Below are 26,565 nucleotides of genomic sequence, written 5' to 3' on the forward strand. Positions count from 1 at the left end.
CTTTAATGTTGGTTGTCTTTAATGTCGATTTTAAACCGACATCATACACCATCTTCAATGTCAGTTTAAAATCGACATTAAAGACCTTTTATAACATGATCTTCAATGTCAAGTTGTCAACCGACATTAAAGCCTTTTAATGTCAGTTTTAAACCAATATTAACGCCCAGAATTATTGTCCGTTTTTTTCAATTATTGTCAGTTTTTTTTAAATGCCATTGCCCAATCCATTTTTAATGTCGGTCAAAAAGCTAAAAACAACATGTCCCTAAAACCAAGGTAATCGACCAGTACGTGTACAAAATAAATTCTTAATTGCTTTCACAAACCCATAATAATAAGTCACAAAAGATAAATTGGATGATAATTTAACTCTAAAACCAAGGTAATCAACAAATCACCAAAACTTATAAGGGTTACATAGCAAAATTAAAATTTTGTTAGATTCAAACAACTTTTATTGGTATATCAACAAAGAGCGAGAACTTACTTTTAAACTATAAAATACAAACTAAAAGTCCTCCCCCCTCGAAATCGAACGCATGACTTCGAGTCTTGAAGTTATGTTCTCTCCACCATCCACCACAGATTTGATCCAAATCGAAAGCATGACTTCCTGCAAGCAGAGAAAAATGAGCAAACAACATATAATAAGAATTCAACTACCCACAAAAGAATTTATGAAATTCAAGCTAGGGAGTTATGGAAAGACAACATTTAAACAACCACACAGAAGATCGAGATATCATTTAAACAACCAACATTTAAATAATTACATATCTGCACACATAAGTATATACATAAATTCTCAAATCTTTGATTTCGAGTCTTCATGGGAATTTGCAAAGAAGATTGAGATATCATGTTCTTATTATAGACAACCAGACAGAAGCTCTAATCACATAATAAAAATTCAAAATATGCCAAACACAAAAATTAACTAATTTAAGACAAAGAAAGTGACAAATTGTTTAACTAACTTTGATGTATATGTAAAGTTCTAAAGTCCAAAGATTTAGAGAGTTGGTTGTGTAATTTGGAGGGTCATATAGGTACATCCTGCAAAAACAAGAACAAAAGAGAAAGAATCAAGAAACTTGCCCACTCTTAAAAGATCTTTAAAAGTATATTTTCTGTTTTTAAGCTTAACAGACAAGCAGTAAAATAAAGGAAGTAGACTAAAAGGTTCATGTAAAGAAACTAAAGATCAAGTAAAGGATGTAGGTTGGTTGGTGACCCAATCGAATAAAGAGCTCATATCACAGTAAACTGTATAGTGAAGTTAGACGTCATGGATTCACATGTCATATAAAATAAAGTGAAGATAGATTTACTGGTGTAAATATTTTATCATAAAGGCAGTTTGAAAAAAAAAAAAAAAAACACATAACATATCCAACTAGAAAATTGTCATCCAAGTCCTACAAAAAATGAGGGACATAATTTCCAAGTTTTCCAACAAAGGGACAATTCATAAGTTTTCCAACAATCTACAATTAAAGCACAAACTTTGCAGATTGAGCACGCGCTTTCAAATGTCTTTTTTTTTTTTTACCTCACCTCTTGTATCTTGCTCTCTGAAAGCTACAAAGAAAAATTCTTACGATAAAATAATATGATATTGGCTAATTACCCTTGTTTAGAAAGCTTAAAGTCAGAATCATACTAACATCCAAACGTGTATTACATGTCAACTTGTCTCTACCTTTTTCTAAGTCTAATCATATTTGTAACCTATAAAGATAAATTAAGAAAGTAATACAAAGAGAAGAATACTAAATTTTTTCAATATATATCGACTATACCAATTACAAAAATGTTCTTTAAAATTCTTTCATAGCTTCGAAACAAAAATTGATCTCCTCTTTAGTTAACATTAACAACTTATATGTTCACATGACCTACAAAAGTAATACAAGAAAATATCGACTATATCCTTTTTGAAGATTGTGCTTGTTTTTATCAAATAATTACATCTTTCATACATGAAACAAGTGGATAACAAGAAGTCCAAAATGGTTATCAAAGGGAGCGTAGAAAATGTTTTGGGGAATACCTGATCACCGTCAATAACCATATAAGAAGCAATAATCATATTAGAGAACTACTAACTTTTGTAGCCATAGATAGCCTTTCAAATTCATCAAAAATCATTTGCTATACTTTTCAGGATCCAATCCAGTCATGAAAAATATAAACATGGGGCGTCAGAAAAAAAAAAAAAAAAAAGATGGAAATTAAAGATTTTTTTTTTAAACCTTGTCTACCCCAAGGTGGGAATGATCAATAGCCAAGCACTTTCATTTCTTAATATTGTATTTGCATTATCATCCATATCCCATTTACGTCCCAAAATAAAAAAAGAAGGTTGCCAAATCTAAACTTCATAGATGAAAAAAGAAACCATATAACAAAACTAAAACACACAGAGAGAGAAAACACTCAGTATAGATAATTCAAGATTAGAAAAGGAAAATTACCTGAAAGACAACAAGTAACAATGATCTAGTGGGCCATTATATTTAGCAAAGGAATTAAGGCTTCAAGTTCTTCATTGCAACTCCACCCAAGATCTTGAGGTCTCAAATAAAGCTAAAAAAACTGCAACAAAGACAATAAATTATCCTACTTCAGCGACTTCGACCCAATAATCCTGCTTCAGCACAAAATAGAAGTTAGTAAATGGTACCTTCAAGCTGCCACTGCAAGCACAAGAAATATCCAAACTCTTAATACTATCTTCTTCCTGACATATTCAACATTCAAATATCTTGAAGGTGATTGATAATTCAAGTATCTTCAGGGTGATTGATAAAAACCAAGAAATAACACTTCAAAGCAACCAACAAAATAATCAATCCAACAAACAAGGGTAGACACTACTTCCATTTCAACCTGCTTATAACTAAAAACTTCCATTCTTTGTATGGTTTTTGCTTCATACACAAACTTAAGTTCCTCAACCTGTAGTTGAAAATTGAAATCCATCAACAAAACAGAAAAAACCATCTAGTGGGCCATTATCTTTAGCAAAGGAATTAAGATTTCAAATTCTTCATTGCAACTCCACCCAATATCTTGAAGTCTCAATTGATTTTGCATTTTAAAGGTGTTCTTTGGATGTATTTGATGAAACCTTATAGAGTGAGGAAACAGATTATGAGAACACTAAACATTGTTGGTATGAATTGTTGGAAATAATTATAATTTCACCATGGAGATCAATTTGGCTAAATTTATAGGGTTGATGCTATTTCATTTGTTTCTTTCTTATGTTTAGTTCTTGTTGCCAACTTTCCACTTTTCACCCACTAATGTCTCTCTTTCTTGCTGTTTCTTTACTTCTATTTAATTGTAGAAAATGGTGAAAAAAAACTTACCTAATGGGTTAATTTTGAAAATTTTTAACTCATTGTTTTTTTGTTATGATGTCACTGTCACTGCTACATGCTTTTAGATGGTAAGATTCTCAAAATTTGGCCATGATTCTATTCTATTTTCAACTTCTTTCCAGTCCAATTTCTAAGAAAATTATTGATAAAAAGAGCTTGGTTTTTTAATAAACAAAACGATTATGAATGGCAACCTTTAATAAGTGGGGTCATTCTCAAATAAATGCAACAATGATATAAGATATTTTTGGATTTAAGTGGTAAATAAGTACATTATATGTGGGCAATGCTAGAATGAATTTTTAATACATAAAGAAAGAAGCGAAGAAAAAGGGACTAAATGAGTGAAGTTTAATCAATTATGAGCCAAACATCCCCTCTCTTCCTTTTTGATATATAGTGGATGCTCCAGCGGTGTGGCCTTTTCTAACTCGTCCCGGAATGGGCGTTATGGCAAAGAACAAGAAGAAAACAAAAGGAGAAATTTGTCCAATAGTAACAAATGGTGCCTCCACAGGTTGACATCCGATCCAACCTAGTCGTAAGCAATCAAAGAGTCTATTTCTGAGTGAAAATGAATAAATGATATAACATAGTATATAGAATACTGAGGTTCCTAACAGAAAAAAAGGGAGTTCCAAAGATAAAAAAAAGATTACCTTCCTTCCATAGCGGACCTTGCGAACAAAGTTGAGACTGAAAAATCTGACAAATAGATGAGTAGATCAGGTCGGATTGGATGACCCACGAGTAGATCAGGCAAATAGACGATCGGATCGAAAAAGCCCATGACTAAATCCATAAAACCAACAACGGCGACCCACCTCCACTATCGGAACGAGCTGGACGACCTTGAAGCCCACAACAGAGCTGGCCTACCAGATCTGATGATTGGACGATCTGACAACCGGACGACGACCTGGACGGTGAGTTGAACTCCACAGTGAGCTAAACAAGGTATGACGAGGTATGACGGAGAACGCCCAACAACGACAATGACTGGACGACACGCGAACAAGGTATGACAGAGAACGTCAACGATGACAACGACTGAAACAACGTCGGCGACGATAACGACGGGAACGGTGAAGGGGAAGAGAGGGTTTGTAAGAGAGAAGTGAGAAAGTAGAGAGAAGAAAGGTAGTGTGAAATGAAAGAGAGATATTTTTAACTAAAGTCAAAAAAATAAATGGGGACATTTAATGTCGGTTTTAAACCGACTTTGTAGCCTATCTTTAATGTCGGTTTAAAATCGACATTAAAGATCTTTTTTTTTTTAAATCGACATTATACATCCGATTTCATTTTTCCCAATCGACATTAAAGCCCAAAATTCTTGTAGTATATATAGAACATTTTCAAAACTTTTCCTATATAAGTTGACTGATGAACAAATATCCCATCTACTAAATGCTTAATTTGTAAGCCGATGAAAATTTTTGTTTTTTCAAGATCTTTCATCTCAAATTCTTTCTTAAGATATTCTATTTCATTTGAAAACTCTTCAGGAGTTCCAGTTATATTTAAGTCATCAACATATACAATTATAATAGCAAATCTTGGCTGTGATTTCTTTATAAAAACATACGAACATATTGGATTATTTTGATATCCTTATTTTAAAAAATATCCACACAGGCAATTATACTACATTCGTCCGGATTGTTTCATCATGATCTCTATAACTTTATTGAATACAATTTCTGGGAATTTGATCTATATGTTTCAGGTATATTAAATCCTTCTAGGATTCTCATATAAATATCATTATCAAAAGACCCATATAAATATGTTGTGACTACATCCATAAGATGCAATTTCAATTTTCTATACATAATTAGACCAATTAAATATCTTAGTGTTATTGCATCTACCACCGGAGAATACGTCTCCTCATAATCAATACCAGGTCTTTGCGAAAAACCTTGTGCAACTAGTCTTGCTTTATATCTTGTGACCTCATTATTTTCATTTATTTTTCACACAAATATCCATCTGTATCCCACAAGTTTTAAATCTTCTAGTGTTTGAACTACTAGTAAAAAAAACTCGACGTTTTGAAAGTGAGTTTAATTCTGCCTCGATTTCTTTACACTGAAATCAATCTTTTCTATGTCGACATTCTTCAACAGATTTTAGTTCAGGGACCTCATTTTCAAATATAATATCAAAAGCAACATTCTATGCAAAAATGTTGTCAATAACTACATAGTTCGGTTCCATCTTTTTCCTGTCATGGCATAGTTTGTTGAAATCCCATTATTATCTTTAGAAATTTCACATTCCTTACCAGTCATGTCAAGGATTTCTTCATGGATATTTACATCCTCAATCAAGTCTTTTTTACTATTAATTATTTTTCGTTTTTGACGATTTTTATCTTAGGAACCCACCAGTCTACCACGCTTTTGGTGTGTTCCAGACTCATTAGTAACAACTTGTTGTGTTGGGATATCAATCTTTGATTGAACATTTGCAGCTGGTATATGTGACTTAGTTATTTTCTTTGCATTTATAAATATATCTGGTAATTGATTTGCTATATTTTGCAAATGAATTATCTTCTGAACTTCAAGTTCACATTGATCTATACGGGAATTTAATGACAATAACGATGTATTCTATGTAATTTTTTTCCAAAATTTAATTTCTCCCCCTAATGTTGGAGAATTTATCTCATTAAAATAACAATCAACAAATCATGCAGTAAATACATCACCCGCAAGGGGTTTAAGATATTTAATAATTGATGGAGAATCATATCCAATGTATATTCCTAACCTCCTTTGAGGACCCATCTTAGCACGTTGTGTTGGAGCAATTGAAACATATATTGCACATCAAAAAATTCTCAGATGTGAAATACTTAACTCATGGCCATAAGCTAATTATAATGGTGAATACTTATGATAAGATACTGGCCTAATGCGTACAAGTGACCTTACAAGCAAAATAACATGTCCCCATATAGATATAGGAAGCTTAGCTCTCATAAGAAATTGTCTAGCAATTAACTGCAAACGTTTTCTGAATGATTCTACTAAACCATTTTCTGTATGAACATGAGTTACGGGATGTTCAACACTTATCCCAATTGACATAGAATAATCATAAAAAGCTTGGGATGTAAAATCATTTGCATTATCAAGACGAATGGTCATAATTGTATAATTAGAAAATTGTGTTCTTAACTTAATTATTTGAGCAAGTAAGTGGTGGTTTAATTGTTATTTTTTCATGGCAGCATTATCACAAAATATTTTATTTATATTAAAAAATTTAATAGATATTAAATATGAAAAATAACATTAAATTAATTAATTATAACGAAGAGGGAAAAGAAAAGCGACATATCTTTATGACCTGCCTTTAGCGGGAAAAACAATAGGAGCTCATGCTGATAACGGGTTATAAAATTGAGGAGCACAATGGAGCACAACGGAAACATAGATATATAGAAAATATAATAAATAAATAAAATAATGATAAATAAAAATAAATAAAATAAAAAATATAAAAAATTATGTAAATATATGAAAATAGAAAATTTTCCCAAACTTTTGGATTTCTCACCAATCTTTTCACCTTTTTACAAAGACCACAAAAGCTCACTATTTATAGAACTTGTGACAACTAGGATGTAGCTATTAAAACGCTAATCATGTATAAATTTATGACACATGGGTACTATGTTTAAGGACACATGGTCCTTTTTTTGAGGATGAGCATCAATTTACCATAATATTTTCATTTTTTTTAACCGAATAATCTTTTTTTTTTTTTCAAATATAATTTAACCGTAATTAATATATACTACTTTTGGTAAAATTAAAGATTCAAATGTCTACCTTGTTCTATTAAAAAAACAATCCTTCTCCTTTTCTTGCTCGAAGAGCTTGGTACAATGTGATTTACATTGATAAATATAAAATAACATAAATTAAAAATTACAACTTCATTGAAAATCCAATGATTTAGAAAGTGACAAACATATTAAATAATCGACCTAATCGACATACTAATAGGTCAGAACATTTTGGTTAAACCATGTTTTGGAGTGAGAGTTTGACTTAAAATGCATATACTTTATTGTTTAATAAGTTTATGTCCACCTAATGTTTGTTAGACAATGTCCTAAATTTACTCTCTTTCTACTTTCTTAGCCTAGTTCAAGTTTTCTAAACCTTTAATTTAAGAATTAAGTCTAATTGATTTTAAATTATTAAAAATATGTTTTAGAGATTTTAACTATTTGAAACTTCTTCTAAAACAAGAACTAAGATGTTAAGCTCACTTCTCAAATCCATTTTTATATTTCACTAATATTTATCCAAATGCTCAAATTATCACCGTGTTCAATCACTTTGTGGTCATTTGAGGTATTGAGTTGGTGGCTATAACAGTTTGTATTTAGAGTGGAGAATATTTGAGTCTGGAAGATAGTAAACACGAAAACAAATAAGAAAAAAGAAGATGAGTAGGAAATAGTAAATATGTTAAAATAATAATAATAATAATATTATAGTTAATTGTAGGTTATAATAGTTGGAAACACCAATTATTCCAATTGAAGTCTCAACCATAGAGTGAGCTATAATAACCCACTTCACCCACTTGAAGTTGGTGTCCTTAATAACTTCCAGAAATAATTACAAGCTCGATATTTTAGTGTCTAAGAAAATCGGTTATTAACTCGCTACCCTATGTTAGTTGCATCGATATGTTTCGAACCTACCCTTATTTACATCGAGGGGAAAAAAAAACAAAAAAATAATAGTTTGAGAAATGACAATGATAAGCAACATTTCTCCACCTCAAAAACCTTTGGAAAATATCTCTCTCAATCAAGTTTCCCCAACAAACAAATTCCTATAATGAATGTATGATTTGAACACATGGCCTCCTTCTCACTTTCTCATACCTATATCAACAATTTCATTGGCCAACACTCACCAAATCAACATCAGCCTCACAATCCTCCAAATTCCAATCTCATCCCTCCTTTAACCTCTCCTTTTTTTCTTTTTTTTTTTCTTATTTTAATTTGAGAAAATTTTCCCAATATTTCATTTTCCCACAAATTCCCATTTCCCAATCAAAACCAAAACCACAAATCTTTCCAACTACAGATCCAACCTCTCCAATTTCTCCACTTGGACCCTTTCTTCTTCATTCTTTCTCTTTCTTTCTTGCTTCATCAGTTACTGTTCAATCCTAGTCCGTCTTCTTCCTCTTCCATGGCGGACGGAGCCGAAGCATTCTAGGGTTTTCTTTACATGAGGAGAGAAGTTCAACCGAGTTCGCGGAAGATGGATTTTCATGGCGCTGGTTCTTGTCTTCATCAATATCCACTTCCTCCACCGCCATTTGAGGCTGTGAAAGCTCCGCCCGCTCAGAAAAACGGAATCGAACAGGAACTTCACTCACTGGTTTCGTGTTCTAGCGGAGGTCGCGACGGGGAGAAACGCTTGGAATCGGATGTGCAGGAGGAAGACGGAGCGGCAATGGAGGTTGCGGCGACGGCGGTGACGGCGCCGAAGAAGGAGGAGGAGGAAGGTGGACGGGAGAGGCTGAAGAGGCATCGGCGGGAGATGGCTGGCCGGGTCTGGATACCGGAGATATGGGGACAAGAGGAGCTTCTGAAGGATTGGATCGATTGCTCCGCCTTTGACGCTTGTTTATTTCCGACGGGAATCGGATCGGCCAGGGCGGCGCTGGTTGAAGAAGGACGGAGGGCCAACAATGGCGGACTCACACTGGAGAACAGGTGCTGATTTTTTTTTTTTTTTTTTTTTAAACGGTGGGGTAAATTAATTTCAATAAAAAGAAAAAGAAAAGGATAAAAAAAAATCATTTCCCAAGCTCTAAATATTAATCTTTCCAACATATGGGGGAGAGGATTCTAATGGAAATAATCAAACAAAATGATGCTTTTGTTTTGTCTACGGCTTTTCATTGGCCATTTGATTTTCCATTTTTGTTAATTAATACAATCATGAATTCTCCATGCTACTTTAATTTCAATACTATTATTGTTAATTATTATTTGCAAGAATAGATTTTTTTTAATGCATTAAATTATGGACACCTTTAAACCCGTGAAAAGGTAATCTACCAATGGTATTGTGATTACATTTGTGGTTATATACATGCTTTTGAAGCCCATCTTGAAATTTGTAATCAAAACATGTAATCTAATTGAAAAATGAAAGTGTTCTATTTGATCGTAATTGAAAATTACGTGGGACCTACCACATACTGATTTTTAGTTATAAATGTAAACACAAAATGCGACCGATTCATAATTTTAAGTAAGCGCGATAAAAAAACAATCCATTTGTGATTCAGGTCTATTACGATTCATTCATCACAGAAATCTCATTCGGATTATACCAATGTTTATTACGATTTGATAAACATGGCCTAAATACGTGAACTTGATAGTACAAGCATTATAAAAGTTAAATTATATTACGTAATGGAAAAGTTGTTATTAAAATTATAAACCTACTTATACTTTTTTTAAAAAAAATTAAAAATGTTTATTGTTCTAGTTTATTGTCACCAGTATATCATATGTATATGAGTGAGTAAATTAGTCATACAAATTGATAGTAAGATTTTGTACATTTATGGACTTAATTTGAATCTTTATAATTTGTTCCAAATAATTATTTTTTAACTGATAATACGTATTAGTGATATATTTCTAAATGCATTTTGAATTAGTATTAATATATAATTGAAATGACAATGGTATACTTTAAATACATAATTTTAAATGATATATTTAATAGTTGGTGTATCAAAAACATCATCTTTTGCTATCTAAATTTGATATTCTGAGTTATACAACTAAATCAATTTAGATATATCATCAAAATCATATAAATAGTTAAAAACATAAAACAACTATTGTTGGATTTAAATTAGAGCATGAATACAAGTAAATGCAATTAAAATAACTAGTTAGAATTACGTGTATTACACGTATTTCATAATGTTGAAAATAAAATATATATATATAAGTCGAAATAAATTTCTCATACTTGATAATCATTTATATATTTTTTTTTTGTTTTAAAAAATCTTAATCAAAACAAATTTGAATTATAACGTTTTTTCAAATTTTTTTTTTAAAGTTTTCAAATGAAATTTTTGATCTTCTAATTTAAATCTTTGATACTAAAGAACCAACAAACTAAATAATATTTGCATTAAAAAAAACTAAGCTAATCGCTTTGGTTAGAAATAAAAAACATATTTCTAATATATTTATAGCTACTATTTAAGTTCCTTAAAAAAAAAAAGACTATTATTTTATAAAAAAACAAAAATATTCGATCGAAATCTACATTCCATACAAAATTTAGAAAAAACACAATTCACATAAGAAATAAAAGAAAATTTTGAAAAAGATAACATACCTTGAAATAAAAAATGTAGGTATGACATCTAACTATTTCTGGTTTTGAAATAATTTTTTTCAAAAAAGTATAAAATGTCTAGAAAAATTATAAATGACACTAAGAGTTGTTTGGAGAGAAAATTAAAAGGATATTGTCATTTTAGAAACTATTTAGAAAAATATTGTTGTTTTCAAACTATTTCTAAAAATATTGTTGTTGTTTTTTTTAAAAATAAGTTGAGGGTTAAAAATTTATTTTGAACCTCGACCTTCCTTTCATTTATACGTCGAACTTTGAACCCTCGACCTTGCCTTTCCTAATATTATTTTTAAGTCTGTTTAATTATCGAGACCTTCCTCTATCAAAATATCGTATTTTTAAATTTTCATAAGGTCCCCCTAGAATTCATTCCAAAGCTTGTTGAATAATTTTTATGGATTACTAAATAACGAGCTAATAAATCTCCTTCTTTTTGCCACTGAACTTCCCAATCAAATTCGAGAGCGAGAGCGAAATAGCGAGATTTTGATAGAGAGCGAGAATACCGTACAATTTTTTTTTTCTTTTTTAATTATTACACATTACACCTTCTTCTTTCTTTCTTCCTTTCTTCCCTTTTCTTTTTCTTTTTCTTTTTTTTTTAATTTTTTATTTTATAAAAATAATTTCTAAAAATATTTTATTATTTTATTTAAACTCTAAAAAGAATAAATTTAAAAAAATAATCTCTCATAAAAATAAAAAAATGTAAATTAAATATCTCATTTATATAAAAATAATTACAAAAATCAATGTGTCCCACAAGGTAGACGTCGTCGATTTCGAGCTGGTTGTCGTCGTCGACTTCGAACTTGAGGTTGCTCGGGTTCTTCTTAATGTTGCTCTGGTACCTCTGCAGGCGCTTCATAATATAATTATTCATTATGCTCTCAATGACCCCAACCATGTCCATGCACGTATGAAGACGAAGGACCAGCCTCTGAGTCATAATGTCCTGAACCAAATGCTGGCATCATCATCATCGGACTAACATAATCAGTTTGACTCTGTGTCTGCATCATAGGGGGAAACTCTTCTACATTATGTGTAACCTCATCAAACTCATCCTCTTCCCGAACAGGTCCTCTACGTCTAGGAGCTGCTGGAGGAACAATAGGTATATCATACATATAATGAATTTCCTCCATATATCTTTGGTTGTCACTACATATAACAAGAACCTGGTTCGGATCATTCGCAACCTCACAGAGTTTACTGTTGTTCGCTCTCTGTGAATTATAAAATAATTAGACAATATTTAAAATAAATTTAAATTAAAAATAATTAGATAATATTCATTCATTTATCAGATGACCCATAGCTGCTCCCGGACGAGTGACATAGCGCCGTGTGATATTATTATATCAATGAATATATTCTAGAGAGATATCTGTGTCAAATTGTTCAAGAGAAACCACCCACTGCAATAAACCTTGCACGATAGTGCCATCGCACTACCAAATGTGCAACTTTTTCGGACCAATCTCCAGTTCTTAGGTCAATATCATGCAGTACGGGTTCAGTATTACAAGACGATGGAATATCCTGCTGAAAACCGAATTGTCTCATCACCCTGTTAGGAAGATGCTACTCACCAATGTGAAAACATATGAGAGGACTCATCGTCCGCCATATGTTTTGACCATTCATATAAAAATTATACAAAGTATGCATAATAATTTTGTACGGCTCTCAAATAACCTGAAACATAAAATATTATATTAGAGAATATTAAAGACAAAATACAATAAAAATGTGAATAAAATAATCAATTAGGTTTAGTGTAATGTACCTGTTCAGGTTGAAGTAGATCAAACATGTATCTATACTGGTTGACTAGATGTGTGGCTGTCCTAGTCACACAAAATTTGTCTCTCTACCTAAATTTTTAAATTGATAATTTAGAATTTAAATTAACTAGATCAGTGATATAAAAATTAAATTAAATTAAAACAAACCATGCGATTTTTTCTTTATTGCACGAAGTCTCCACTTGCAACCTTCCTCCCACTTCTTACACCGAATTGTCCAAATCATCGGTGTAGATTTAACAACCTCGTAGAGCATTGCGACGCTATAAGGCAGAAAGCCTGCTCTATTTTGCCCGTTCATCTAATTTGCTCCCTTCTTGCTCCAAAATTTCACTGATTGAAGCCGAAACTCCATCACAAATGACATGGACAATTACAGACTCGATTATATGAAATTAAACGCCCAAAACACTGGGCAATTACAATTTTAAACACCTTTAAAGCTGTAAATTCTAGGCCAATTTTGAAACCATCCAATATGCAAAGCCCATACATTCAAAATGCAATATGCACCCACCAAAACTTTGAATTAAAGTTTAAAATAAAATATTGAGACCCAAACAACCATGCTCTGATTTTAATTGAAGATATTGAAATTTCATGTAGTGGAAGAAATCGTGTCCCGATTTTAATTTTACAATAATTAGAGGACGGAAACACAAGATAAACAAAACTATGTTTTCTACTGTACAAGAAGAAGAAGAAGGGTTAGGAGATCACATACCCGTTGAAGATCTATTCTTCACGTTCCTCTCCGTAACGTATCGTCTTCTCTCGAACTCACGAACTCGGCGTCCATGAACAAAGGAACGGACACCACCAAAGGGTCTTCCCCATTATTCTCAGGTATGAGAACCGTGCAGAGGTGTGGGCTTGCACTTAAATTTGGAATGAGGGAAGAGTATGAGATATTTTTCTGAGAAAAATTTCTGCAGAAAAAACAGAAAGAAGGAGATGGAGGAAGGAGATGATGATGAGAGAATCTCTCTTCTCTCTCTATTCTTTACATAAAAACTTAGAGATGTGAGGGTTAAAGGAGTAACTCTCTCCTTTTCTTTTAATTCAAAATTCAAATTCAGAATTTGAATTTTAATAATATATATATAATATGTAGTTTTTATATATATAATCTAAAATTAATATATATATATATATATATATATATATATATATATATATATATATATATATTAACTAACTTAATATATATAAATATTAAACTATATGTTATATCATATATAACATATAATCTATAGTTTATATTATATCACATAGAATATAATCTATAGATTTTATATAAATCACATTCATGTAATTTAATATTTGAATCACATTCAAATAACAACCCTTCTCATCAAACTATATAAATTTAATATAAATTATATTCACACTAAATTTTAACATATAGTTTTTATATGAATCATATTCATATAATTAATATTTGAATCATATTCAAATGTTTATTTCTCTCATAAAAATGTATTAACATACATTATATTATATAATGTATCAATATACATTATTTAACTGTATCTTATACAATTAATTTCTTTTAATTAATTTGAACAATTCAAATCACACTAAAATTAATTTGATTCCTATTAGTCCTCATTAAGCAAAAAAGGGGACCTTATGAACCTATAGATTGAAGCTTCAATGATACGAAATTAATTGGTTAAACTCTTTTAATCAAATTAATTAACATTCATTAACTGTCGGTCATTCCACTAAAGACTGATAACAGAACTCTTCACACTATAGATTTATTTACGTGTTCATTGGATATAACTAATCAACAGTGCATTGACCCTTCACAAATTGATTGTAAGTACAACTAGGTCAAATTATCGTTTTACCCCTGCAGTTACATCTAATTTCTTAAGTACCACTGATCCCTCTAATAAACAATTAGTCATAGTCCAACTATGATCGAAACTCTCTCGGGCCAGGAAAGGGTGAGATGTCTCATTATTCAAACCCCAGAATTAGCCCTCAAGGGAACAATTTATCTTATTACCCTAACTATAGGGAAAGAGTGAATTCTTTTTTTATAGCTTTGTTCCCAGCTCCCCAATCAGACGAATCCCCAAAATGGTAGGCTTATTGAGTCGGCAAATCTGGCCACTCTCATTTATATAAATCAAAAAATCTTCTTCATAGGCAGGAGTTCACAACTCACTCAAGATTAATGTTAAGTCACCTATGGTCATCCTGGTGAAATGTAAGTCTCTTCTAGCAACGACGTTATAAATAGATACTTAACATTTCTTGGTTCAATCTTTATACAAACTCTTTTGTATAAGATACCCCCGTTCACATGTCTCCACAAAAATGATCAGGATCAGATCATTTGTAGTACCTTTACAACAATTGTAACAACTACAAAGCGAGCTGTATCAATAGTGTTACGATGATAAAGCACCTAACCTTATCTATATACTACAAGCCATTTAGGTTATCATTTAAACATGATCCACTTGTATATTTCCACATACATGTTTAAGTTACATCAGGTAACCTTGGATCTTAGGTTAATGGATTATTGCACAAGTAACATAAAATTAATCAACCATTGATTCAACTAACATCAAATTATGAGGCTTTAGAGCATACACCCCAATACCTCTACCATCGCCATCGACTCTAACACCACCACTATGACCATCAATCTTGACACCACCACCACTACCATACCACCATTGAGCTCGACACTAACACCACTACCACTACCATTGTCATCGACCCTGACACCACCATTATCACCATCGACCCGGTCACCACCACCGCCATCAACCTCGATACCACCATTGACCTAGACATTACCATCACCATTGCCACCATCACCATCGACCTGGATACCACCACCACTTCTATAGAGCCAACTCCTATCGTCATCATTGACCTAAGGCAGAGGCACGTCCGATCGCTTCTACGAAGACGATGATATAAAATGAACTAATAATGAAGGACACAGGTGCACGGAGAGAAAGAGAAAAGAAGCCAAGCCATATACCCCTCCCGCGGATGTCAAGAAATCCAAATTACCGAGAAAAACAACCAAACCACATAAACTAATAAACTGTGTGTTGTACGATCCGACACAGCTGATACCAGAGGATGTGTTCAAGTTGTTTATAGACTGGTTGGCTACTGACGATTGTGATCCGCATGTACTAGGGAGATGGCCCCTGTTCCGGACAAGTTGCACTGCTCAACAAGTGTTTCACGAACTAATCACAGATGATTAGTGGGTCGATTGTGATGTAAGTAATATTTATTTCGTATATCCGTTACCTAATTTTTCAAAATTATTGTACTAAAAAAATGTCGGTCGGGATTGCAGGTAATCAATACCATACTATAGTTTATGTACAAGAAGTTCACATCGCGACCAGAGATATGTTTACATGATTCACCATCTTATCATCTGCATACACCGCACGTATAATCTAACTATTGCACAACGTGTTCGTACATGAATACTATTTTTATAACATATTCTCATGTAGACAACGTCATCTAAGCGACTGAGGTATAGGCACGTGAGGAGTCGTTGATGAACATGATGTCAGGTAAAATTGAGGGATCACCTACATGGGTGGATGTCGACTTTGTATACACGATGTATAATTTTCGTGAACACTGACTACTAGTGGTGATAGACGTGAACATTGGGCGGATAATATTGTATGACTCACAGTTCGATCTTCAGCTTGTCTTTACGCCAATGACCCACACATTGACATCCCTATGTCAATATTGCAGGCTTTTTTAAAAGAAACCTAGTTTTACCCTGGTCCATGAGTGATGTATCGAGCAGACACATCCAAGGCAAAACTACGTTAGACTGTGGCATCTTCTGTCTAAATTTCTTCGAGTATATAGTCATGGGGACCTTGTTATGTATCCAAATTAGCAGGCTGGCTTGGAGTTCGATGTGGTTCACTTGCCGCATTGTCCCCACACTGATTAACAACATTTTTTATCCCAATGTCATTCCCAAATTCTCCACCAATGTCATGACGATCATTTTCCATAATTACGTCAAATGCATCATTATGAACCCATGTTATGCCAGCATACTGATATGTCGTTCGAGAATTCCATGTGTTGATGTTGTCGTCTTCCATAGATACAACATATGGAAATATTTCAGGTTCAAACAAAGGTTCATGTTCTGTCTCAATATCATATGTGTTTCTGTCTTTGTATATCTTTTCAACGCTGACAAATATTTGAGGTCTATTACAATCTACCTCAAGAAGCAAATACTTAACATTGTCGTCGTCCATTAGACATACTGTAGGACCATCTGAGTCCAACTTATACCGAACCCTCATTATAATGTCGAACTCTGAAGAATTGACTATTGCAATTTCATAAACTCAATCCCTCAATTCAACATATCTCAATGCCTTCGACACCACGATGCCCTTCAAAGGACCTTCCTTATAGCATTATTTATCGTCATTCCATTTTCCACTATGTCGAATAAATAACTGCTTCTCATCCATCCTTCAAAATAATACAAAAAATAGACCATTAAAATCAAATCAATTTTGTCATTTTCTCGATCATTTATCTCGCTTTCTTTCCTCGCTCCCATTACTCAATCTCATTCCCCATTCTCGTTTTCCATTCCCGTCACTCGATCCCGATCCCCGTTCCAATACCTCCTTTGTTCCTCACTCGTTTCCATATTTCATCTTGTTAGTGGTTATCTATCTCGTTACATTTCCTTGACACTCACTTGTTTTCATTAATAGCTAGTCACGTTTATCATTTACGTCTTATAAAATGTGATGTCTTATATGTCTTATATCTAAAAAAAATAACTACAAAATAAAGCATATGAAGTTCTGCGTTTACTTATTTGTGTGCAGCAGCTTATATTTGGTGATTTAATATAATGTTGATTCTTTGTTCATTGAGGATGCTAAGCGTCATTCGGTCGGACGTATGGGTTCTTCACAAAATTTGGATGTAATGCTTCTTTGTTAGAATTTGATATCAAACGAAATATTTTGTGTTCTCCAAATTTCATATGACCCTTCTTAAGCAAGTTTCATTAAAGTGATTTGATATGATTGTGTGTTTTGTCAATTTCATATACCACATTATTCCCATTGAAAATGGGAGAAAGTATCGAAAACGAAAAACGAAAATGGAAACGGGAACAGGATCAGGAATCGAAGTTGGGATGTCGGGGGCCAATCAAACTTATCTTTAGGAGTAATTGGGTAATGTCACATGCGACGGATGTAAAAAATAAAAAAAAGCCAATTTTCAATAATTTCTTCAATGCATGCCATTTTTCAATTGGGTCCCCCAAAATGGATCATCCATACAAAATTTTGATCCTAATGGCTGCCTCATGAAAAGAAAATGGGGTTTGAGTTCTCTTTCTCTCTTTTTTTTAACTATATATATATATAAAATTCAAAACCTAAATTTGAATTTCTTTTTTTTTCCTCTTTTATTCCAAATATCCCAACTCTTTTATTTTCTTTCAAATTTAAAAATTCAATCATTTATCTCCAAAATCTCCAAACAATTATATGAAATTAATTTAAATCAATTAACTTCTCAAATCATCTTAATAATTTTGCTTCAAAACTAAAAAATAAAGAAATTAAAATCCAACAATTTAAGATAATCGATCCCAATTTATTTGGAACTCAAAATGTTACAAAAAAAAATAAATAAAATCTAAAATTTTTTGCTAGGTTTACAAATTTAGAAAACGATGACTGGATTTGCAAATAATTCTTATTAAATCTCTTGATATTCATCTGCATTTTTTCAACTATTTCTTTTTTTTCCCCCTAAATAAAAATAAATTTGGAGAATTGAAACTATTGGAATCTTGTATCTCTTTAAACAATTTATTATTTTTCTCTTTCAAATTTGTTTATTGTTATTTTAAAAAGTTTGTTTCGCCTACCCTTTCCCTCTATAATTCTCTCGAGACTGGAGAGATAGATTTACATTTAACCAATTATAGTAAGAACTCAATGAAATACTCTCAAAATTCACCAAAATAATTTCAAAAGACCAACATTTTGAGGAAGTTTTATGGGAGATGTCATTCCATTTCTAAATACTTAGATGCAATTTAAGAAAGGTAAATACAATATAATATTTTAGTTGTATAAAAAAATTGATTGTTTCGTTTTTTTTAATTCAATTTTATGTTAAAAAAAACGATTTCACAGTTTGTGTGTATGAAAAAAAAAAAAAAAAAAAAAAAAAAAAAAAAACAGGATTTTCTCAACAAAAAAATAATAATAATAATAATAAAAAGGACAAATGGCAAAGATCACCTCTAAACTAAGGTGGTAGTTGGAATACACTCTCAAACTTTTTAATTGTAAAAATTATACCCTCAAATTTATAATAATTGTAGAAATTAAACCTTTAAACGATATAAATCGAACATCAAAATTATACAAGTGTTACAATTTCTACACTTATATAAGTTTGAGGTCCAATATTAATAACAATATAAGTTTGAAGGTTTAATTTTTATTGAAAATATAATTGCAACTACTATTGTGATTGTTGCCGTTTGCTGCTAAAAAAAATAAACGGGTTGTTTTAAAAAAATGTAATATATTTAATCAATGTAAGTATAGATGGGCTGATTAAAGTATATACTGTTAACAATAAATTATAAATTATCATTTTGTATCTGCACTCCATGTGTTTTTAATCCAATTCTTCTTTGAATCCATTATAACTATTTTGAAATTTTTATGATTAAAAAAAATGGAAATGAAACTGAATTCGTTAAAACTATGGTTTTTTTTTTTTTCAATTTCAAACTCCTAAGATATTAGATTCCCAAAATAACTTCCATAACTAACAGCCTAAATTCTGTTATCCAAACAAGTTTTAATGTATTTAGATTTTAAATTTTGAATGGTAAAATGTAGAACTATATTAAAAAGAGAAAAATATTAGGAAAATTATTTTAAATGACAGAGCTGTTAAAAACATTTTCAAATATAGTAAACAATGACGTTTTTGCTCATTTTGTAAATATTTTTGTTCATTTTTCTATATTTGAAAACAACCCAAAACATTATCAAATACAAATATGTATTATATAATATATTAAAAATTAGGACAAATATCAATTTCACTCCTGAACTTTAGAGATGGTATCAAACTAATATTGTAGCAATCTAAATCATGAACTTTCATAAATGTGTCAATTTAAACTCCAAACTAATAAATGTATCAATTTAAACCTGAACTCTCGTAAGTGTATTAATTTAAACTCTGAAATTATATAAGTGCATCAATTTAAACCCTCCATTATGTTTGATTTGGATACAAAGTTTAAGGTTTAAATTGATATACTTAAAAAAATTAGACTTTAAATTAATACAATTATTAGCTTATGGTTTAAATTGCTACAACCCACAAAGTTTAAGAGTATAAATTGATATTTGTCCTAAAAATTATATTATATTATAAATTAATAATTACACAGTTAAGATAAATTTAAGTCATAAATAACAATTTATATTCAATCAAATATCTAGCAACCATAGTTTAGTGGTCTATAAATATAAATATATTGTTTTATTACATGGTTTAAATTGAAATTTGTTTTATATATCTGCTATCAAATACATATTAAAAAACATGAAATATAATAATATTTTTATTCGATTCTATGTTTTCAAGTATATGTAATTTTGAAGTAAAAAGGTGTCTTAACTTAGCGAGAATGTACTTTTAAAGAATTCTATGATATCATTTGTATGAAAAGAACTATGGGTCATTTGGGACACCAACTAAAACTTGGTGTATAACTCAATCTATATTTGAGACACCAAATATAATAGTAGAGTGTGCAACTATTTATATCCTACAATTAAATATAGTAAATACTATTTCAAAATTTCCTTTGTTACCGTATTTATTATTTTCACTCATCCTCTTTTTTTTCTTTACTGAAATGTTTACTATTTACTACCGAAATCAAAATAATTTATACCTCAAACACAAATTATTATAATACAAACTAAAATAACCTATCATTTAGACAGAATCTGATTATTACAACCCATTAACTATAATAACCACCTACTAAAACCATCTAAACCTCAAATACTAATTAGTCTTTCTTCTACAATTGCATATAAAAGTATCTTCACTTGAAAGCTATTCCATCTCTCTCCTATGACTAAAAGTGAGTTTAACAGTAACGTTTTTTTTATATATATCGACCCTCATTCAAAAAATCTTATCAAGTGTAGTTAAAAGTAATTAAAAGTAATTTTAAAATTCTGAAAAACAAGTCTAAAGTTTTTCTAATCCAATAATTCAATACTTTTAAAGGTTATTTTAAAACCACTATTTTTACTTTTATTTTTTGAAAGGATTCATACAATTAAAATTGATTCTAAATTATTAAATTCATGTTTGAAGTATATCAAACATGACTAAAATAATTTTGACGATGTGAAAATCATTCCAAAAGATATAATTACTTTCATTTGGAAAATACTCTTGATTCTCCCATGAAAATCTGAAGCACAGAAGTTGCTATGCAAACAAACCTCTAGTTAGTAAGGCACAAGAAGTCAACTGAAGAATTTTTGGAGTAATTATAGATCAAACTGCATCCAAACAGCTGCAAATGCTCTCCCAATTCTATTGAGCTTTGGATTTGACAAGCTCTGCTTGGTCTCTTGGTTCATCATTCAACAAGTTAGACATTATGCTCAATCAATCACTGTAAACTATTCCCCTACTTAGGGCTCAACAATAAGGTTAAAGATCTCATAATCAAGAGATAAAAGATGAGTGGATGCCCCAAAACATAGGTAATTTTAAATTATGGGTACTTTTCTACTTGCTTGAACATTATAATTCACATAATTTATGATACCTATTTGGTTATTAAGATATAAATAGTATGGCACAAACATGATTTGAAAAGTTAATTTAGGAATTAGGAAATAGGAACCAGATCCCATATTCTTATTGTACCATCGTCGCTCGCTGAAGCAAGAAGCCTCTTCTCCTGACAGAATATGGATTGAAATGTTAGATAGAATGATACACATCGGTATTTTAAAGCAAAACGACAATCTAGGATAAATATGTGTAGCATCTCGTGTAGCAGAGATAATAACGTACAATCAGCCATTTGAGTTATGATAGACCAGCTAAAAGACAGTAGTTAACACTCCAAAGCAATGGGGCTGTAATTCACTGAGGTCTTCGAAGTTTCACTTGGGCAGATGATACAATTAAGTTGACATATTTTTCGTTGTTTTTATTTCTGAAGATTTAAGCTAGCTTAGGTGCATTTCAATTAACTTACAGTACAATAGGAAATTTTTAGGATTTTAATATCTTAGATAGGTAGTGTCAGAGGGCAGCGGCCACTATAGAATTTGATTCTAGAAAATAGTATATCAAAATCAAATGTGATTACTGATTAGTCAAAGTCCATACATGGCTAAAGTTAAATTCCAGTCATGAGCTAATCACTTAAATGCAGGTTAGTACTTAGTAGTAAACATTTTGCATTTTGAAATAAGAGCCTTACCCCTGGGCTCCATTGCACTGAATTTACATCCATGTTATGGGCCTTCTCCTTCTTAAATAGCAACTGGAATGAAGACCTATCAATCTGCGATGAGAGGGAGAGTGGTCAATACTTTTCATTTTACTAGAAAGTTCCATTACATTTTTATATCTTAAAACTAACAACATATATAACCAACACTAACAAGAGCATAGCTAGATGGTAAAGACATCCTCACTCCTTTAAAGAAGTTGTAGGTTCGAATCCCCAACCCAATATTTGTTGTAATATTCTTTAAAAAAAAAAACTAATAATAAAACATATTTAACCAACAGATCATAATCGTACTAATTTATACTAAACATGACAAAAGGTTTCCAAAAGATAAGAAATAATGCTCTCCATAAAGCTACATCAGAGAAAACACAATGTCCAGTCATATTATCGTACGGATATGAGCAAATGCTAATAATAAGGTGAGGCAGGTATTCAGTACCACTTTCTCTTGATTCTCCACAAACAAACGGATAGCATCATCAGCTGCTCCACTAGCAATTATACCGTTTCTGTTACATTCACGTGCAATAATCATCAGCCTCAGAGATGTATGGTTAGAAATTAGAATATAAGATAAAAAGGAAAGGCCGCAAAGAACAGGTAATAAAAAAGTTACACAGGTAAAACCATAATACATTTCCAATCAACATTTAGGGTATTTATTATTCTTAAGTGAATTTCCTGCAGCAAATAAAGTACATGCGATAAACTTTTCAACGAGCATAAATATTTGATCGTCAATGTTCAATGAGTTAACGAGCAGAGTTCACTAATTGATCTACAAATATTGGCTAGTCAAGAAACTTTTAGCATTTTAGGATAATTAATACCATAAAAGTTGGAGTGAGATATTTTTAACTCATGGGCATCTGGTCGAATCCAGTAGTAATTACAATTTATAACTAAGCCAATTCCTTCAGATAAAGTACATGAGGTGCAGTTTTTATTTTTTATATTTTTGGGTAGGAAAAACACCACCGTTAAGACTTCCAATTGAGGATGATCTTTACAACCCTTTGGTTTTCTTAATACACGTGATGGCACTGCTATGATAGGAAGTGCCCCTCTCTTCTTCTCTTGATAATTTGTATTGAGGGAATAAAGGTAGCGTTCCAAGTAAGAAAGCCACTCAACTGTGTTATGGATACATTATAAATGAATGAAATATTGTCTTATCCAGGCTGTTCAGAAGCTCAAAAAATGGAGAAGAAATTAAACCAAGCACTCTATTACTATGACCAAATTTCCACACACCTTAATTGCTTTGCTAATTACTGGAATAATTGTCTTTAAACACGGTAGCACAAGAGAAATAAAAATCTTTTATAGACGTAAAATAACCTTACAGCAACAAAATAGTTGATTTACCTTGACCAATGAACAGAGAAAATTGTTCGATCATGATAACCAGAAAGAGTACAAGTATGCCTCCTAACAAACCAGATGAAAGAACTACCCATCAGCATGGTTACAGAAAAACAGACAAAACAATATTTTGAGAGAAATGGAGATACAAATAATGTCTCATAAAAGAAGAAACTCATTGAGTTTGCATCTCAGACTAAGCTAATCTGAAACATATAAAGATCGGTGCAACAGAACCATGTGACACAGTACAAGCTGGACAACAGCTTAACCAGAAGAGAACTACAGAAGAAACATTCTCACTTTGTCCGTGTATTTAGATGCACACAAAGACCTTTTCTCCTACATTAGCATCATGCACACCAGGACATTCGTATGCATAAACATATATATAAATACAGCAAATCATAGTAGTATAGATAAATTCAGACAAAATAAACAAATTGAAAAAATCACGTTGAAATATTTGTTGCTCTTGATACTAAATATTTTAAATTCAAAATAGGCATCAGCAAAGAGTCCTATTAAATAAACAACATAGACACATAAACATTGGCAAGGTAAAAAATCAATAATTTTGTCGTAGAAGCAAAATCTTCAGGAAACAAGAATTCCTTTTTAACTCCTGTGACTACAAGGTTTTAATCAACAGGACCGTTCTGTTTAAATAAGTGAGATAGATTATGAATTTTCCTTTCCAAGCCAATGCTCAAATTTAAGCACAAAAACCTACCAGCCAATGTACTAACAATAAAAGGAAACATAACGCATGCACCAAAACTAATCCGATAAACAAATTTCATTAATCCAAAGCCAAATAATAATGATTACAATATTGATGAAGTTTTTGTGTCCCTCACCATGGTGAATAGCCAGCCCCAGAATGCAACCTTGTCTCATCTATTTCCCATATTTTAAGGGTGAGATCATCACTGCAAAAGTGCACCACAGTCAAATTAGATCCACCTAATGGAATAGTTTTAAAATTGGTTTGACATAATTCCTTATTAACTTCCTATGAATAAAGAAATGAGGAGAAATTAATGATTTCCAAGAAAAATTGAAGTTCTATTGCTCAACACAGCCTACCTACAGGTGACCATTTTGTCTCCAGTTGCATTAAAAGAAAGGGCCCAAACTGTAGAAGAGTGACCACTGAGAAGAAAATTGGCATCATAATGAAGTTAAATCAAGTTAAGCTGAAGTTAACTGCCTGTGGCAATGAGGATGGATTTATAGAAATAACCATGAGAGAAAAGTGAAATATTTATATACTTGTTAGATTCATCTAAAGTCTGAACACAGTGCCAATCATCATTGTCATCGTCACCTGCCCAAACCTGAAGTGGTTTCATCCTCATAAATTAATACCACCCATGCAAATCTGAAGTAATTTCCACACGCGGATCGAAAAAAATAACTGAAATAACATTTGAGCCATCTTAGCAGTACCTTGACAGTGTTGTCATAGCTACATGAGAATAAAAGATCCATGGTTGGGTGCCACTGAACCATTTTTACATCCTGTGTGTGTCCTTGCAACACAGAAACACATTCATACTCATTACCTGGCAATACTTCCCAAATCCAAACGGTTCTATCTCGACTGCACGTCGCAAGCAGAGAACCAGATGCATTCCAAGATACGCATTTGATCTCATTTTCATGACCCTAAAAGTCAACCAACGAGACAGATTTTTTCAGTGCACTGAGGCTTGAATAAGACAAGGGAAAAAAAATAGCAGATAGCCCTATCCTTATGGATCATCAGGATAAAATCTTGCAATGAATAATGGTGTTTATATACAGTATTTGATAGGAAATACTACCTCTAGAGTGGAAACGCATTCATAATCACCCCCTATATTCTCCCAAATAGCTGTGGTGGCATCAAAGCTTGCAGTGGCCAATAATTTACCGTTTGGTGACCAAGCGCATGACCTAACAGTTCTAGTATGCGTTTCTTCCAAAACTGCCTGCAAATAACACTACATTAGCATTTGAGCTCCCAATGTCAAACACCTAAGATTTCGATGAAGTATCTCATAATCAAAAGGAAAATAAAAAATTGCATCAAACAAAAGGAACTCTTGTAAGATGAGAAACTTTCTCGGATGTTAGTCGTCTTCCGTTTAGGTTAGTCGTCTAAACCCAAATATCACAGTAAAAATACCAACTCGACGAACAATTTCTAATGAACTAAAATGATTACATCCATGTTAAAATCCAATACCACACGAGCACTAATAACTATCGATTCAACAAAAATCGACTGATGAAATAGAACCTTGCAATTCCACGAACCAGAGGACGGACTTTGCTCCCAGATACGGACGGTTTTATCGCCGCTGCAGGAAGCAAAAACAAGTGGAATTCCTCCAACTCCGGTGGCGGGATTCCATGCCAGATTCCATACCCTATCAGTGTGACCTTCAAGCTTCGCAGTCTCCTTGAGCTCGAATCGGTCATCCCAAAGCTCCATCACAAGAATGGCCAAATCTCCAGTAAAACGGGAAAATTATCAAGCCCTTGGTCCGCAAGTATTGGAGACTCTGCAGCTCAGCTGTAATGGCCAGCGGAGGGATCAGCACGCGCCGCCGCGGATTCTCTCCCCAACGAGTCGTCCGCTTACGGAGAATTACGCATTAATGAACTAAGGCAATTATTCCACGGCTCTATTGAATCAGAAATTGGAATTGTGCTTTTAAAAGGTGTAATTTTGATATATTTAGAAGTTAAAGTGATAATTAAGGAATTTCCTGGGTTAAATTATCAATAATTTTTTTTAACGTTTTGACTATTTAATCCGTGAACTTTAAAAACGAAAAAGAAAATAATTTTATATATCTAATATAAGATAATACGACAATCAATGGTGTGTTTAATTTAAAAAATATATCATTTTACAAAGAATAGAAGAATTTGGCGACCATTTAAAATAG

General features: G+C 31.9%; 2 protein-coding genes and 1 long non-coding RNA gene across 3 annotated transcripts; 1 reads left to right on the forward strand and 2 right to left on the reverse strand.

Annotated features, from left to right (window-relative positions):
- Positions 1–418: 418 nt before the first annotated feature.
- LOC120089743 (uncharacterized) lies at positions 419–3,186 on the reverse strand. Its single transcript, XR_005485316.2, has 4 exons — positions 2,690–3,186; positions 2,481–2,601; positions 981–1,059; positions 419–616 (listed from the first exon to the last, which is right to left on the reverse strand). It is a non-coding gene; the product is annotated as an uncharacterized LOC120089743 (long non-coding RNA).
- Positions 3,187–8,431: 5,245 nt separating this feature from the next.
- On the forward strand, positions 8,432–9,437 carry LOC120090076 (uncharacterized). The gene has a single exon (XM_039047568.2). The coding sequence runs from the start codon at positions 8,669–8,671 to the stop codon at positions 9,164–9,166; it is 498 nt and encodes a 165-aa protein (XP_038903496.1). The 5' UTR covers positions 8,432–8,668; the 3' UTR covers positions 9,167–9,437.
- Positions 9,438–21,476: 12,039 nt separating this feature from the next.
- EMB1345 (Transducin/WD40 repeat-like superfamily protein) lies at positions 21,477–26,365 on the reverse strand. The gene is made up of 10 exons (XM_039047144.2): positions 25,911–26,365; positions 25,453–25,599; positions 25,076–25,294; positions 24,899–24,963; positions 24,713–24,778; positions 24,484–24,555; positions 23,627–23,689; positions 22,698–22,767; positions 22,223–22,306; positions 21,477–21,691 (listed from the first exon to the last, which is right to left on the reverse strand). The coding sequence occupies exons 1-10, from the start codon at positions 26,103–26,105 to the stop codon at positions 21,620–21,622; spliced, it is 1,053 nt and encodes a 350-aa protein (XP_038903072.1). The 5' UTR covers positions 26,106–26,365; the 3' UTR covers positions 21,477–21,619.
- Positions 26,366–26,565: the final 200 nt, after the last annotated feature.

Source organism: Benincasa hispida, chromosome 11 (assembly GCF_027475165.1).
Source record: "Benincasa hispida cultivar pf3 chromosome 11, pf3_genome.v1.1, whole genome shotgun sequence".
NCBI classification, from domain to species: Eukaryota; Viridiplantae; Streptophyta; class Magnoliopsida; order Cucurbitales; family Cucurbitaceae; genus Benincasa; species Benincasa hispida.